Here is a 17,786-nt window from a genome sequence, read left to right as displayed (position 1 = left end):
TGAAAATGGACTAGAACAGTGCCTGGCTCATAGTAAGTGCTCAGTATGTGTATCCTTTTTATTTTGTGTTGTAAATTAAGGAGCCAGAACAGACAAGCCCAACCCACTTCCCCACAAAAGTAGGTGAAAGAAGTTTTCTTAATAGGACATTTGGAAATGAGAATGTTTTTTTTCTGGTTTGTAACAATTTTTCTTCTTGCAGAGAAACAGCACCCAGGACTATCTTCCAAAGAGTCCTGGATATCTTGAAGAAATCTTCTCATGCTGTTGAGCTGGCCTGCAGAGATCCATCCCAGGTGGAACATCTGGCTTCCAGTCTGCAGTTAATAACAGAATGCTTCAGGTGTCTCCGAAACGCTTGTATAGAGTGTTCTGTGAACCAAAATTCAATCAGGTGGTATTTCTTGTATTTACACATACACCTTTGAATATATTTCTTTGTGTCTGTGTGTGCTGGTTCTGTCATATTATTTTATTTTTATTTATTTATTTATTTTTTTTTTTTAAATATTACTACTGCCGTTTTATTTTTTTTTTTTTCATTTATTTATTTTTTTCGTGACCGGCACTCAGCCAGTGAGTGCACCGGTCAGTCTTATATAGGATCCGAACCTGCGGCGGGAGCGTCACCGCGCTCCCAGCGCAGCACTCTACCAAGTGCGCCACGGGCTCGGCCCTGTCATATTATTTTATGTTAGAAATTGTTTGGGCATTATAGGGTCACCCACTCTTAGAAGAAGACTATCCTTTATGTTTACAGGGGAGAAGTCCTCCATGGGTCTTCCCACTGGAGTCTCTAAGTATATAATGGTACAACATGGGAATATAGTGTGTTTAACATTAGGGGTTATTTAGATTGCTTATTTGTATTTATAACATGTTTTGAGGTATTTGGTTCTGTACATAGCACAGTGATTTGAACTGGATTTTGATTCTTTGTTCCTAGATTCTGTCTGTTTTAAGTTCAGGTGCAGTCTTGACTTTTTCTTAGTTGTAAATGTTTTAATTAAATTTAATAATTTAATTACCTCTGTGTTTACTTTAAACAAGGAGCATGTTTTATAAATTCCTAATATGACCTATCTTTCCTTAAGATTTCATAAAGTTCCAAGCTCTATTTCCACCTATTTTATGATGGGCAGTTTTTTTTTTCCCCCCAAAGATGACTGGTAAGGGGATCTTAACCCTTGACTTGGTGTTGTCAGTACCATGCTCTCCCAAAGTGAGCTAACCACTCACTTTATAGGGATCCAAACCTGTGGCCTTGGTGTTATCAGCACCACACTTTCCCATGTGAGTCACGGGCCAGTCCTATGATGAGCAGTTTTTTAAAAGCAGTTAAAAAATAAGCGAGAGAGTTGCCCAGTGCTGTTCTTATTCTTTTACATGTTACTCTCTCCTCTCAGAACTGAGCATCTTTCCTCTTTGATTTTATGGAGTCTGCTTTTCATTAAAAATTTTTGCTTGAAATATAGTCAGAAGCCACAAACAGGATGCTTACCTTTCTTTCCTGGACTTGCCTGTAGACAGAGCCTCCAGGCCTCCATGTCACTGCTGTGATGGGTGCAGTCGGGCTGGTCCAGAAGCCACTTGAGGGGCTCCCTTTGCTGTCTAGACAGTCTTATACCTGAGGCTTGATATGATTAATGAGATTTTTAAGATCAAAGGAGAGGGGGAAAAAGCTAAAGTTGTTTAACTTCAGTACCAAACCAAACCAAACCTGCCATCCATTTGCAGATAAGTGAATAGAAACAATAATAATCTTATAATAGTTAACATTTTAAAACATAACCGGTTATGTGTGCTAGAAGCATCTGGCCATAAGGCTAGCTTCCTTTGCCCTTGTCCAGACAGGGAGGTGCTCTGGCGTGCTAGGGGAGGGTAAGGAGAGCAGCAGAGCGACTTTCAGCTGTGGGCTGGCAAGCGTGTCTTGTGCTTCCCCAGCCTCGGTAGGGAAGGGAGTGAGCATCTGGTGACTCGCCCTCAGCACCAGGCTTTGTCCTGAGTGCGTTACTTGCAGTGTCTTGTTTAATCCTTAGAACAAATGGAAGAAATAGTGTGCTGCTGTTTTTCCATTTTTACAAAAGAAGAAACTTTGATTTGAAGAGGTCATGTAACTTGTGCAAGAGTCACTCACTGAATAAGTGTGAGAGCCTGAGAATGTTCTGTCTGACTCCAGACATCTGACTTTAAAGCTTAAGCTCAAAAGCAATCTTCCATGACTGTCCTGATACCTACGCACTGGCCCTGTGTTATATGACTGCTCCATTCCTTATCTAGCTTTGTAACCCTGGATAAGTGACTTAGCCTTTCTGAGTCTCGGTTTTCTCTTCTGTAAAGTCAGTTAAGCAGTAGGATGGTTGAGAGGTGTAAATGAGATTGCTATGTGAAATGCCTAACAATGCCTGTGCACCTGGTGTGCTCAGTACATATTGTTTCTGCCTCTGCCTCAGGAATGATAGTACAAATTTATGATAATATTACTTTTTAAAAAAGCAATTAATTTTTCTTTTCTTTTTTGAGTAATATATGCAAATTATAAAAAATTTAAACATTATAAAAATAAATACTATGGCAAATAAAATGTCAGTGGTCTTCCAGCAGGGCCGTCAGAGAGAAGGCTGTGCCATGTGTGGTAATGAGATCTTTTTATTGCATGCAAGTCATGGTTGGGCTGAAGTGAAATGAATGTTTAAGGTGTTAGTTTTCCTGCCTCTTATCTTCTAGGGTTGTATTATTATTCACTGTTGATTTTTAAAGGGAAATTCCAACCATTCAGGGCATCAGCTCCCGGAAAGTAATTTTCTGGTCAGAAATAGAACAAAGTAAGGACTTTGTGGCCAACTTTAACTAAAGCCAATATTTCTGAGGCAGTCAAGATTCAAATGGCAACCTATATATATTTTTCTGATATTTTAAGTTATTAAAAGTTAATCAGAAGGTGTGATGCCATTAAGGCCTAGAGCTTTTTACATCTTTTGTCTGGATATTGTACTTTGTGTGGAGTGGGATTGTATTTTGCCAAGGATGTATGGAATGGGGTGTAACAGCATAGCAAACAATTGCAGTTGTATGAAATTTCAGGAAGTACTCAAAGAACACTGTTCAAAGCAGTTAGCTCTGCATGTAAATATAACTGCTCTTTGCTGGGGTTGCTGTGCTTTTTCTGTAAAGAGCCAGATAATAAAATAATTTCGGCTTTGTGATCTCTGTAAAACTTCTCAGTTCTCTCATCATAGTGTGAAAGCAGCCATAGACAGTATGTGAGTGAATGACCGTGGATGTATCCCGATAAAACTCTGTTTATGAATATTGAAATTTGAATTTCTTAGAATTTTCACATCATGAAATCATATTCTTCTTTTGATATTCTCACCTTGCTCCCATTTAAAAAAGGTAAAAACCATTAGTAGCTCACTGGCTCTACAGAAACAGGCAGTGGTCCATTTGCCTGGTAACCGTAACCATTTGTGTAGAAGCAAGAGCAGCAAGAGGGGTGGGACAGTCTCTGCTTTTCCGGGAGGCAGGTGCTGAGCCCCTTTCCCCACCAGGCTTACGCATGGTGAATAGACAAGGAGCAGTGGCTCTCTGGCCAAGGTGGCCTTGGGGAGGGCAGAGAGCACCCAGCCATATGTGCACCGGCCCAGACCCTCTGGAAGCACCTTCCATTAAAACTGGGGCCTAACACAGCATTCTGGAATTTGATCCATTCAGATCAGAGTTCTTCTTTAGGAGTGAATGTCTTACCCTAGTTCTGATTCATGTTGAGGAGAGGTGAAAAAGATAGAGAGCTGTGTTAGTTTTCTGTTCCTGCTGTAACACATTACCACAAACTTAGTGGCTTAAAACAATAGGAATTTTTTATCTTACAGTTCTGGAGGTCAGAAGTCCAAAATCGGTCTTAGTAGCCTAAAGTTAAAGTATCCGCAAGCTGGTTCCTCTGGATGCCTAGCAGAGAATCCATTTCCTTGTCTTTTCTGGCTTCTTGAGGCTGCCTGCATTTCTTGGTTCATGGCCCCTTCCTCCATCTTCAGGGCAACAGCATAGTGTCTAACAGTCTTTCTTTCTGACTCTGACCCTCTTACATCCCTCTCATGAGGGCCCTTAAGCTTACATTAGGCCCATCTGGATAACCCAGGATAATCTCCCCATCTCAAAATCTTTAATCACATTTAAAGTCTGTTGTTTTTTTGACACCAACTAATTCTCTGAATTTCTGACACCAACTGGGTATCCAGCTCTCCAAATGCCATTGTTTAGGGATTTTTATGGAGGTTTCATTACGTAGACATGATTGATTAGCTCATTAACCATTGGTAATTGAATTCAATCTTGGGCCCTCCTCTGAGGGCGGGGGTGGGTCTGAAAGTTTGAACCTTCTAATCACATGATTGGCTGCTCTGGCAAACATCTGCCATTCTGAAGCTACATAGGGGTCCACCCTCAGTTAGCTCATTAGCATAAAATCAGATATAGCCAAAGGAGGCTTGTTATGAATAATACCAGATGCTCCTTTCACTTTGGAAATTCTGAGGATTTTAGGAGCCTCTGTGCCAGGAACTCAGGACAAAGACCAGATTATTATTTCTTACTATACCACATCTCTTTTGCCATATAAAGAACATTTTCACATGTTCCAGGGTTTAGGATATGCTCATCTTTGGAGGACTGTTCTTTTGCTTACCACAGTCTGCTCTCTTGCCCCTAAACCTTCACGTCTGTCCCACATGCAAAATTCATTCATTCCATCCCAGGGTCCCCAAAATTCTCAACCCATTGTAGCATGAACTCAAGTTCAAAATGTTATCTAAGTTTCATCAGCTAAAAAGTTTGAGATCTCATTATGTAAATCATCTAAATTACATATGGATGAGACTCTGGGTGTGATGCATCCTGGGACAAAATTTTCTTCCTCTGTGTACCTGTGAAACTAGAAAACTAGTTATTTGCTCCCAGAATATAAGATGCATAGGATAACAGTTTTAGATGTTCCCCTTTAAAAGAGGAGAAAAAAAATGGAAAAAAGGAGTTGCTGGTCCCAAGCAATTTCAAAATCTAATTGGGAAAACTCAATTAGGTTTTGAGGGATGGGAATAATCCCTCTGTGGCTGTGCCCTGTGGACCTGTAGCTGTACCCTCAGAGTCATCTTTCCTGTTTCTTGAAGTGTGGTGCATGTTTGCAGCTAAGTAGTTTTATTAGCTGGTTTCCTTCCTATAGAATTTTGGGAGTCTGACAGCCCTCTTTTATCCTTTCTGTCTGCATTTCAGTCCAAGCTTGTAGTACTTCTTCTGGTATAACATTCTCAAAAACCTAGTGCATCTCACATGTATGTCAGTGCGTCGATGTGGCTGCGTAGCTTCTAGAGGCTCTAAAAGAGAATCAGTTTCCTTGTCTTTTCCAGCTTCTTGAGGCCACCTGCATTCCTTGGTCCATGACCTCCTTCCCCCTGACCCTCTTGTCTTCCTCTTATAAGGATCCTTGTGATTACGTAGGGTCCACCCACATAAGCTGGGATAATCTTCCCATCTCAAAATCCTTAATTTAGTCTTGTCTTAAAGTCCCCTTTGCCACGTAAGGAAACATATTCACGGATTTTGGGGATTAGGATGTGGACATCTTCGGAGGGCCGTTATTCTGCCTGCCACAGGAACTACTAACCAATAGTCTCAGCATCATGCATGGAATCATTGTTGGAAATGCAATTTTAAGAAAAAGTATGTGTCTAATTTTGTCTTTTTTAAAAACCTGATACAGGAACTTGGATACAATTGGTGTTGCTGTTGATTTGATTCTTCTGTTTCGTGAGCTACGAGTGGAACAGGAATCCCTCTTGACAGGTAATATGCAGTATAATTTGCGGATTATTTATATCTTTGAAAAAGCTTTAAAACCAATACTTTGGTTATTATGTCATTCACTGAAGCAAATGTTCAGTATTTCTTGTGACAGGAAAACTTCAGTAGTGAAATATTAAAGAATTATAAAAGAAAGTTGCAGCAACTTCCTTTTCTCCTTCTTATGGGCTGAATCGTGTTCTCCCCAGATTCATATGTTAAAGTTTGTTAAGTCTGTTTGGGCTGCTATACCAGAATAACTTAGACTAGTTTGTAGGGTAATTTATAAATAATAGAAATTTTTGCTTATAGTTCTGGAGGCTGGAAAGTCCAAGATCAGGGCACCAGCAGATTCTGAGTCTGATGAGGGCTGCTCTCTGCCTCAGAAATGGTGCCTTCTTGCTGCATCTTCCCATGGTGGAAGGTCAAAAGGGAAAAACAAGCTCCCTCATGCCCCTTTTATGAGGGCACTAATCCCATTCATGAGGGCTCTGCCCTCATGACTTAGTCACTTCCCAAAGGCCCTACCTCTTACTATCAGCACACTGGGGATTATATTTCAGCATATGAATTTTGGAGGGACACAGACATTCAGACCATAGCAAAGTCCTATTTGGAGATAGGATCTTTAAAGAGGTAATTAAGGCAAAATGAGGACATATGACTGGTGTCTTATAAGAAGGAACGATTAAGATGCAAACACATACAAAGTAAAGACCACGTGAAGACATGGGGAGAAGATGGCCTTCTGTTAGCCAAGGAAAAAGGTCTAAGAAGAAATCAGCCCTGCCATGTCTTGATCTTGGACCTCTAGCCCTCAGAACTGTGAGAAAATAAATATCCGTGGTTTAAGTCACCCATTCTGTGGTACTTTGTTATGGCAGCCTGGGCAGACTAATACACTGTCTTTCAGTATTTATGAATGTGACAGGCCATATTCTAGGTTTTGGGTGTGATTTGAACAGTGACCAAAACAGACAAAAAATCTCTGCCCTCAGATCTCACATTCCAGTGAGGGAGCCAGTTATTAAATCTTTTAAGTCAAATATCTGGTGAGACAGAAAGGAAAATTAGCCCTGATTGTTAACGGCTGTTGATAGGGTATTAAGAGAAACACCAAGCTTCTTAATTTGAAGAGCTGGAAAATGTTCCAGACTTATTTGAACATTTTTGGTCGTTGTACTATTAGGATCAAAACTTCTTTGGGACTGGGGTTATTATCTTAACATAATACTTCTAAAAAACCATCAAATTTTAATATATGATCTCTTTGTCCAAGGAATTGAAATACTTTGTGGTTAAACCTTAATCATTTGATAAGAAAACCTTAATGTAAATATCTAGACTTATAAGTTACATATTCTAGATAATAAGTTAAAAAATTTTTTTGTAAATGTTTTTTGTAAACAGTGTTTTTACTTCATAAAATAATTCAGTAAATACTTTAAATGAGAAATCTGCAGCTGTATTTAAAGTTGAGGGTACTTCAAAAAGTTCATGGAAAAATAGAATTAAAAGATAATACAAATCTTTCCATGAACTTTTTGAAGATCCCTTGTATGATTTGACTTAAAATTGATTTTCAGTTCTTTGTGCCTATACTTATTATATCATGAGGCATAATTAACGTTAATATGTGTATATTCTTGGTATATAGATGGGAACCAGAGGAGATAGTCTGTTTTTACAGGCACAGAAACTGAAGCACAGAGGTAAAATAGGTTAAATTAGTGTGTTACAGGCACTGTCTGGCTTGATTTAATTCTTGTTCTGTTATTCTTTAGTGTTTTTAGATTTGACTCATCAAAATTCTTGGCTTTTTAATTCGATCTAGAAATCTTCCTTTGGGAAATGATTATTACTGTTTTTGATTAATTATGTCATCTAAGGATTACATACAATGTGCTGTAAGATTTTTTGAGTAGCAGTAGTTTCTTAAACATTCTCAAGAAATTGATAGGGTATAGGATTTAGTTGTAAAGTGTTTTTAACATGTTATATATTTAAAGGTATTTTTGTAGCTCCTTTTAATAATAAAGTGAAAGCCTCAGTACTTGAAATTGGGGAATTAAAAATCAGCAATAAAAATACATATTTCACTGTGTTGCATGCAAAGGCAGCTATTTTTGAAGTCTGTGTGTGGTATGGTAATTCAGTAAGAAAGTTCAGAATGTACTACATTTTATAATTGCTGAAAAACACTGATGTGGTGGATAGTGTGTCACTGGCAGAGCTGGCCCGTTGTGGTGGGCAGAAGGAAGTTTTGCTTTAATGATGTATTCCTAAATAAAGAAGGCTGGAGGAAGTGCCGTACAAATGCTGTGATTAAATATCTATCAGAGCGGGCCAGCCCCTCCACTTGTGTACTGGATCCTGTCCCTGCTCACCTACTCAAAAGCTTTCTCCTGAAATTATCCCCTTGCTCTTGGGTGTCATCCATTTCCCCCTCTTTACTCATCATTTTTATCAGTATGTAATGTCTTCTCCTATTTTCTATCTCAAAAATATCTTCAGTATGTAATGTCTTCTCCTATTTTCCATCTCAAAAATATCTTCTCTTGATTCCATGTCCCCCTCAGTCCATCATCCCTTTTTTCTGCTGTATCCCAAATCTGCTATGAAAGATTTATCCCCTATCAACAGGTATTTAATGTTTGCAATCTATTGTGAAAGATTATTTCCTCTTTTCTTCATGAGATTAATTTTCACTGAAACCAGTAGATGACCTAAGAAAAAATTTCAAGGAGCAGATATCTGAAACAGGCTTTATGAACCAGTTTGTCACTGAGGAGTAGATTGGTTGTTTGGTTGGTGGCTTGGCTATTCATTCATATCCACCGGTCACAGAGGCGATCCTTTAGACCTGTTTTGTGTTAGGTGTACTAAGAGTTGGTCACAGCTTAGATAGCTGCAGTTGTAACAATTCAATTAATTTATTTTTTATTGATGTGAGAGTCACATGACATAAAATGAATGTACTGAATGCCACTCAACTGGTCACTTTAAAATGGTTCATTTTATGTTATGTGACTCTCACATCAATAAAAAATAAATTAATTGAATTGTTACAACTGAAGCTATCTAAGCTGTGAACAACTCTTAGTACACCTATCACAAAACAGGTCTAAAGGATCGCCTCTGTGACTGGTGGATATCAATGAATAGCCAAGCCACCAACCAAACAACCAATCTACTCCTCAGTGACAAACTGGTTCATAAAGCCTGTTTCAGATATCTGCTCCTTGAAATTTTTTCTTAGGTCATCTACTGGTTTCAGTGAAAATTAAAAGGAAACTGTTCTCATGAAGCAGTTGCTCTGCACCCTCCCCCCATACTCCCACCTCATAGGCACCACCGTTCTGCATTCTGTCTCTGGATTTACCTATTCTGGACAGTTCATATAAATGAAATCATAGAATTATGTGTCCTTTTGAGTCTGGCTGCTGTCACTGAGCATAATGTTTTCAAGGTTCATCTACTTTGTAGCATGTATCAGTCTTCACTCCTTTTTATGCTTGAATAATGTTCCATTGTATGGATATATCATATTTTGTCTGTCCATCAGTTGATGAACATTTGGGTTATTTTCAACTTTTGGCTATCACAGATATTGCTGCTGTGATCATGCCACGTACATGTGTTCGAGAACCTTTTTTCAACTCTTTTGGGTATACCCCAGGAGTGGAATTGTTGGGTCATATTATAACTCTATGTTTAGTATTTTGAGGAACCACCAAACTGTTTTCCATGGCAGCTGAACCATTTTACTTTTTCACCAGTAGTGTATGAGTGTTCCAATTTCCCCACATCCTTGCTGACACTGGTTTTATTTTTTGGTTTACAGTCATCTTGGTGGGTGTGAAGTGGTGGTTATCTCATTGTGGTTTTGATTTGCATTTCCCGAATGACCAGTGTTGTTGAACATCTTTTCATGTGCTTATTGGCCATTTGTAAATCTTTGGAGAAATGGCTATTCTAGTCCTTTGCCCAGTTTTTAATTGGGCTGTTTGTCTTTGTTTGTTGAGTTGTAAGTTATTTATATATTTTGGATACTAGGGTTTATGTTGAATCTGTAGTTCAGTTTGGGAAAATTTCCATCTTAATGATATTGAGTCTTTTAGTCTATGAATGTGGAACATCTCTCCATTAATTAAGTCTTCTTTAACTTTTCAGTTGTATCAGTTTTAAGTAGATGACTGTGTTTAGGGGCAGAGTTGGAAGGACATTTTGAGGCAAGAAAGAACATGGAAGTTAAGTGATATTTCTCACCACATTCTTGTAAAAGGCAGCTAGTGAAATTACTGAATTTTATTTGGAATTCAACAATGAAATTTGGATTCAACAATGAAAGTTCAAAATTTATATGGTGTGTTAGTTCAAGCCTAATATAAATAATCTTTTAGAAAGTATTCTAGTTCTTAATAAAGTGCCTATACTGTCTTTTGACTCTTTCTCTGTGAGACCCTCATTCTGGGTAGATTTTTAGCAGAGTATCTGTGCCAGTTTTTTGTTACCACTCTTGAGGTAAGAACTGTAATTACATTGTCAAAATAATATTTAGAGTATTATTTTCGGGGAATAAGTGCAGTGGTGTGACGAATATGCTCATCAAGTTTTATGTAAACACAAGCATGAGCTATTTTAATTGCGTTATTGGTGTTGTTTTTGGCCTTTATTCTTTGCTAATCTGTAAAAATAATGTTGGGATTTTTGAGGGGACTTGTAACATTTGCAGTATTTACATAAAGATCAGTTGATGAGCTGTTTGGTAAAAGTAAACTGTCATTTGCACTTGTCTGGAGTTTTCTTTTCTTGTGTCTAGGACATCTTTAAACTTTTTTCTTTCCAGAATTATGTTCTGATTCAGAGTGCTAATTTTTGGTTGCCTGATGAATTGTTGGGTCAAACCAACAGAATGTTGGTTTTCAGACCAGCTTATGCCGTTGGCTTTTTTTTGTGTGTGTTAATTTTACGTGGATTTGCATGGTAAACTAAAATATTCAGTAGAAATATTAACGTCATTTAACACTATGACTTACCTGAAAAAAAAGGTTTAGATTTTTCTATTACTATAAACATTTAATATACATTTATTACAGGCTAATTTTTAAAAACTGAGAAAAGTAGAAAGGAGAAAAATCATCACTTTAGGTACAGGCTGCATAGACAAATACTTGATTTTTGTGTTGTTGTCCTTTGGTATTTGTGTGTATGAGTATGAGTATGAGTGTGTACTTGCAGTTTTGTGTCCAGCTCTGTATTTTCGATTATAATGTTAATTTAGTTTTGAGTTTCTTGGATCATCATGTTCTTTTGCATAGTTTTAGAATTTCAAGGTTTTGATTTCGGGGCACAGTTTTGCAACTCTTCTTTGAACATTGCTGTGAAGAGGTGAATGGCGTAGGCGCCTCACACTCCTGTCCCCTGGAATCCTAACAGCTTCTCTGCCTGACCTGCGCTTGACCAAGGATTAAGCAACAAGGATAAGGCGACAGGGTTTGAAGGGAAGGCTCAGGTCCTGGGAAGCTCCAAGGACACAGAACAAGAGTTCTGGGCTGGACCAGCAGGTTAGCTCCCATCTTCTTGGAAAGCAGAGACCTGGAAAGCTTAAGGGACTTCAGTAGGTGCTTGCTCCTGAAAACGTCTTCCTGGTTCTGCCGTCAGAATTCCTTTAATGGGCAAAATCTTGCATTTCTGCTTGGACTCTCCTGTGCTTTTTGCCTTCCTTGAACATCATTGATTCCTGTCTTGGGAAGAGCCAAGTCTCTTTTTCTTGCCCATCCTGTTCTACCAGTTAGAGGCTTCATGACCTCTGGCAAGTTCCCTAATCTTTCTGAGCTTTGGTTTGCTCATTGTAACAGGGGGATAATATTCATACAACCTCATGGCTTGTTATGGAATTAGAGGAGCTACTGCAGCAAGAACCCAGTGTCTAGCATGTAGTAAACATCCGGCGAGTGTCAGCCTCTGCTCGTTGCTGGCTTCTCGATGCTGTGTGCACACTGGTGTGCAGGTCCTTGCAGCATTTCGCTTTCTCTGCTCAGGACCTCCTCCCGTGCTGCCTGCCCTCCCGTGGAGCACTTTAAAAAGAGTTTGCAAACAGTGGGGTGTGACACTTCCCCCGGCAGCGTGGTGCCAGTTGTGCTTGAAGATGGCACTAGAGGCTGATGCTGTCAGGCACTGTCCTTGCAGTAATGGGCTGGGTCCTAGGAAGGGGCCGGGCAGAAGGGCACTCAGTACAGTAAGTATTACACTAATCAGTATGCTGCAGTGAGATGTCTGGTGTCGACGTCAGGCAGCTGCTTTGTCTGGGCCCCCTACTGGCTGTTTGACCTTTGGCAATTTACTGAATTACTCTGTGCCCCCTTGTGAAAGGGAGATTGTATTTGCCTTATTGTGAAAGTTAAATGAGAGTCTATGTGGGGCGTGGTATTGTTCTAGTTACCAGGCTGTCATCTTTCAATCCCAGGCTTACCCTTCTGTGCTCTCTTTTGGATGTTGGGGCTGGCAGTCAGCAACACACTTCTTGGCTTGCTGTTGGGTTCAGCCAGGAACCCCAGCTAGTGGGAGACTGGGTGGCGGGTCAAGGGAAATGAGGCCTTGCTCCCTATTAGTGTTTCCCTAAAAACAGCATTGAATCCCACCTGCTTGGGTTCTCTCAGAGGTATGGGTGGCAGCCCCCTCCTCGGAGTTCTGAGTCGCCGCTCACTAAGGCCCTTCCTCCGTGTTTGGAGGTGTCGGGGGCAGCCTGGGTTCCCTCTCTGCAGAGCCCCTTCAAGCTTCTGGATTCTCAAGCCTCAACCTCTTCCCTTTGTTCCTGCAGTTCAAACGGTGGTGGCTGCTTCCCTGTAGCCTTAGTCTCCATGTAACCTCAGTGTTGCTTTTCAGTGTAACTAATTCCTTACATTAAATTTTCTTTGTTAAAATAGCTAGTTTGGTTTCTGTTTGCCTGACTTGGTCCTGACCGATTTAGCTCTTGCTTATTATTTTCTAAGGCTTGTGCTTGATGCCATTTTCTCTTGTTTCTGGTGGGCCCCTTCCTCTGTCCTTCCCTTCCTTTCTCTGTCCATCCAGTCTCTCAACAAGGGTATATCCAGGGGGTGGGAACCGCCCCATAATTAGAACAGGGAAGGTTTAATATAAAGAATTACTAACTGTAACAAAGGCTTGGAAGAATGGAAGATTTACTAATAAGACATAAGGAGAATGCTAAAGCATACAGGAATTGCAGATACTGCTAGCAGCCACTACCTGGAGGCTCCCTTCCCCCACCTTGGAGAGGTCATGGTCAAAGCTTGCTGGGTGTTGGAGAAGTCTCTGAGAGGTGGTGCTGGTGGAATTTGCTGGAAATCCACCCTGTGTAATACAGGGGGAACTTGCTGTGAAGCCTCCAGAGGAAGTTCCTGGGCCCCGGAGCAGCTGTTCCTTGTAGGAGCCCAGCAAGAGAGGCGTGCTGCAGAATCCTGGCCAGGGAAGTTCACCAAACCAGGCAGAGAAAAGCCTCAGTACCCCCGGTGCCCTCCAGGCACTGATGACACTCCACCGATGACAAAGTAAATGGCTCTGAAGGGCCCAGCATTATTTTTACAGAGCAGGCAGTAAGGATTTATTTGGAGCTCCGAGGCAATAACTGATAACTGGTACCCACTCAAAAATATTTTAAATACAGCCTGTATAACAGCTCATGGAATCCCTTGGATATTCAGGGCTTTAGAGAACCTGTATTTTCTGTTGCACCAAATACTTTGTTATTTTCTGATTTTAAGTTTTACCAATTTGCTGGGTGTGTAATAGAACCTCGTTGTGATTTTCCCATGGGGTAGAGCACCTTTTCATATATTTTTTTGCCTTTTGGATTTTATTTTATGAATTTTTTAAAAAGTTTTTATTTTTTCCTCCCATTTTTCTATTGGGTTGTCTTTCTTTTTTAATGATTTATGACAGCTCTTATAATATATTCTGTGGATGAATCCTATGGCAATTATGTGTTCCGTATATCTTTTCCTGTTCTATAGCTAGTTTTTTGTGTGTATGTTTTTACTCCTATCTTTTGAGGAAAAAAAAGTTCTTAATTTTATTATAGCCAGTTGATTAATATTTTTCTTTATGGGTACTACTTTCTGTATTTTGTTTAAAAAAATCTTTCTCCAGTAGTTTCTAAAGTCTTTCTGTTTTTGCTTTTTGCATTCAGGAAAATTCTTGGAATTGAATTTTTTGTGTTGTGTGAGGAAGGAGTCCCATTTCAGTTTTTTCATACTTATACCCAGCTGTCGCAGTGCTGTTTTTTGAAAACACCATCTTTTGCTCAATGGTCTGCTGTCACACCTGTCATTAATCACATGTCAGTATAGGTTTGGGTCTGTTTCTTGTTCTCTTCTGTTCTCTTGGTCTGTTTACCTGCCCTAGTACCCCCACTGCCTAACTACAATCACTTACTGTCTTATGAGGACAAATCCTATTACCTTGTTATTTTTCAACAATGTCTTAGCTATTCTTGGCCCTTTGTATCTTCACAGAAATTTTAGAATTGTCTCATCAAATTACACAGAAACATATACATGTTCTCTGGTATGTGAAATTACACACACGCACACACACACACAGATTGCATTTAGTCTATAGATAAAAATTGAGTCCTCTACTCTGTGAGTATGGTATAATTCTTCATTTATTTAGTTCTACTTTAATGTCTCTCAATCGAGTTTCATAGTTTCTTCCTTGATGGTAATATACATTGTTTTTAGTTATATTTTTGATGCTTTTATAAGTGGTCTCTTCTCTTGATTTTTTTGCTTGTTCCCTGTATATGGAAATATTATTTTACATTGACTTTCTGTCTAGCAACCTTTATAAACTTTACCTTACACATTAAAAAGATATATTTTCTATGTACATTATCATCTCACCTGCAGGGAAGAATGACAATTTGATTTCTTCCTTCCCAGTCCTCAGATCTTTATTTGTCTTGCTGGCTGGGATTTTGTACCGTGTTGACTAGAAACAGTGATAGCAGGACCTTCGACTCATTCCCCTCCTTCTCAAGGATCACTCTCTGTCTCTGCAGTTGGCCATATAATGTGTGCCATAGATTTTTGTTAATGTCCATTTTTTAGGTTAAAGAAGCCCCCTTCTATTCTCTGGTGGCTAGGAGGTTTTTTTTGATTTTGTTTTTAATTATGAATGGGTGTTGAATTTTATCAAATATGTTTTCTGCAGTATTTGAGATGATCACATGATTTTTGTCCTCTATAGGTTAAGGTGGTCAGTATAAATTTTGATTTCTAGTGTTAAAGCAGCTTTCAGTGAAGGTATAAATTTAACTTTGTCATGTTTTATATTACTGTATTCATTTTGTTAATATATTGTTTAGTATTTTTTACATGTGTGTTATTTCCTTTGCTCATATTGTCCTTGTTCTGATTTGTATATAATGGTATGGTAGACTCATAAAATTGGTTTAGGAATCTCTCTTTTTCTGATTTTTGGGAGAGTTGTTAAAAGTTGGAGTAATTTCTTTCTTGAATATGAACTGGCCAGTGAAGCCATTTGGATAGGAGTATTCAACTCCTTTTGGGAAATACCAAGAGTGCAATTGCTGGATCATATGATAAAATAGGTTGAGTTTTGTAAGAAACTGCCAAACTGTTTTCCAAAGTAGCTACCATTTTGCAGTCTCACTAGCAATGAGTAAGTTCCTGTTGCTCCACATCTGTGTCAGTGTTTGGTGTTGTCAGTGTTCTGGGTTTTGGTCAATATTCTCCATTTTTATTTGGTGAACTATTCTAAACATGTCAAGTAGGTTGTTATTAAATCTTATTCAAATCTTTAAATGGCTATTTTTGTCTGCTTGCTGTAAGTTACTGAGAAAGGTGTGTTTTAATTGTGGTTTATTTTAAATCCACAATTTAATTGTGGATTGTTCTCTCTCCTCTAGACTGTTGTAATTTTTTCTTCTGAATATACTTGAGGCTATGTTATTAGGTGAATTCCAGTTTTAAGTTGTTATATCTTTTTGATGAATTAAATCATTCTGTAATGTCCTTTAAAAAAATTCCAGTAGTGCTTTTTGCGTTAAGATTTATCATGTCCGATTTTAAGTGCTCTATGACTTTCTTTTTTGGCTGGTATTTGCCTGGTATATCTTTTTACCATTCTTTACCATTCAATATTTCTATAACCTTATCTTTTTAGATATGTCTGTTTTAAGTAACATGTAGTTAGAGTTTTAAAAATCCAGTCTAAGTGTAACTGTCTTTTAATTGGAGTATGTATTCCAATGATATTTAGTATAATTATGTTATATTTGTGTTTACATTTACAATCTTTTTTAAGGAGTTAACTAATTTTGTATAGAGTATATTGTTTTGGTAAGGCATATTAGTGTCATGGCCAAAGCTTCACTGTGAGGAGAGACCTTTATGTTTAAAAGAAGCAAACAGAAACTTCCTATTTAATAACATGGGGAATATTTCTTATTAAGATGTATTTTCATATATCTTATTTTTTAAAACTTTTTTAATATTCTCAGCTTTTCGCTGTGGCCTGCAGTTTTTAGGCAACATTGCCTCACGGAATGAAGATTCCCAGTCTATTGTTTGGGTGCATGCTTTTCCAGAACTCTTTTTGTAAGTATACTGATACGAATTTTTCTAACTTCTGAAAAGATAGTGGTGATATTATTACATTTATAAGAAGTTCAAACACAGGAAAAAATAATGTATGGTGATGTAATTCAGAATAGTAGTTGTTCTTGGCAGGTGGTGGCAGGTGGGTAGTGGCTGGGGGAGGGTATGAGGGAGACCCCTGAGTCCTGGAAGTATTCTCTTTCTGTATCTGGATGGTGGTTACACAGGTGTATACATATCTAAACATTCATTGAGGTGTATGTACACTTAGGATTTATGCCCTTGGTTGTATGTCAGTTTACTTTTCAGAAAATAAAAGTCATGGTTAAAATAAGTAATATTGTTAAGGACACTGATATTAGTAAGAAAAAAAGCCATAAAACATCAAAGTATGGGCAATGAATTAATCCTTTATTTGATTATTGAGTCCTTTTTATATCCTCAGCACAGTACCTTATGTTTTGGTAAATATGGAGAACTGTAAAATGTGGATAACTAATCATTTATTAATGTAGGATGTGGACAACCAGTCCATTTATCAGTGTAAGATGTGGATAACCAGTCCATGTTCAGTGTAAGAAGTTGATAATCAGTCTGTTTATCAGTGTAACACGTGGATATCCACTTTGTTAGTCAGTAACACAGGAATACCTGCCTGTTTATCCATGTAAGATGTGGAGAACAAGTTTGTTTATCAATATCACAAGTGGGTAACCAGTCTGTTTATCAGTGTAATATGTAGATAACCAGTCCTTTAATCAATGTTAGAATGGATAAGCAGTTCGTTTATCAGTGTGAGATGTGAATAACTAGTTCATTTATCAGTGTTGGAAGTGGATAACCAGTCCTTGTATCAGTGTAAGAAGTGGATAACCAGTCTGTTTATCAGTGTAACGTATGGGTAACCAGTCTGCTCTTTTATCACTGTAAGAAGTTTATAACTAGGTTGTTTATCTAGATTGGATCCTGGTACTTCTCCTGGTGATCTACTACTTTTTAAAAAACCAGCTCTGTCACTTCATAGGATACTGAGCATTGAGATAAAAGGTGAGCAGGGAATGGAGGTAGGACAGATCATAGGAAGGGCACTGAATGGGGGAGTGGCACAGACTGGTTTCTAATCCAGGCTCTGGTGCCAGTGAGTGGGGGCCTCTAGTATAAGTATAAGCAGCACAGCAGCAGCTGTTGTATAAATGCCCTGAGCAGTGCGTTTTCTATATATTATTCCTGTTCTTACAATAGCCCTGTAGGGTAGGTGGTGCTGACCCCACTTGGACAGATGAGGGACCTGAAGCTCATTGCTATTCTCTGGATCTAAAGCCTACG

General features: G+C 38.6%; 1 protein-coding gene across 1 annotated transcript in view; it reads left to right on the top strand.

The window, feature by feature from the left end:
- Window positions 1-17,786, top strand: part of ATXN10 (ataxin 10) — a 180,358-nt gene that overhangs the window by 23,962 nt on the left and 138,610 nt on the right. Inside the window, exons 2-4 of the mRNA XM_063075977.1 lie at window positions 203-394; window positions 5,756-5,838; window positions 16,364-16,460. Of these exons, the coding sequence (XP_062932047.1) occupies window positions 203-394; window positions 5,756-5,838; window positions 16,364-16,460 (372 nt within the window). The remainder of the gene's footprint in view (window positions 1-202; window positions 395-5,755; window positions 5,839-16,363; window positions 16,461-17,786) is intronic.

Source organism: Cynocephalus volans, chromosome 12 (genome assembly GCF_027409185.1).
Source record: "Cynocephalus volans isolate mCynVol1 chromosome 12, mCynVol1.pri, whole genome shotgun sequence".
In the NCBI taxonomy this organism is placed as follows: Eukaryota; Metazoa; Chordata; class Mammalia; order Dermoptera; family Cynocephalidae; genus Cynocephalus; species Cynocephalus volans.
This window is presented reverse-complemented; position numbering and strand designations above follow the sequence as displayed.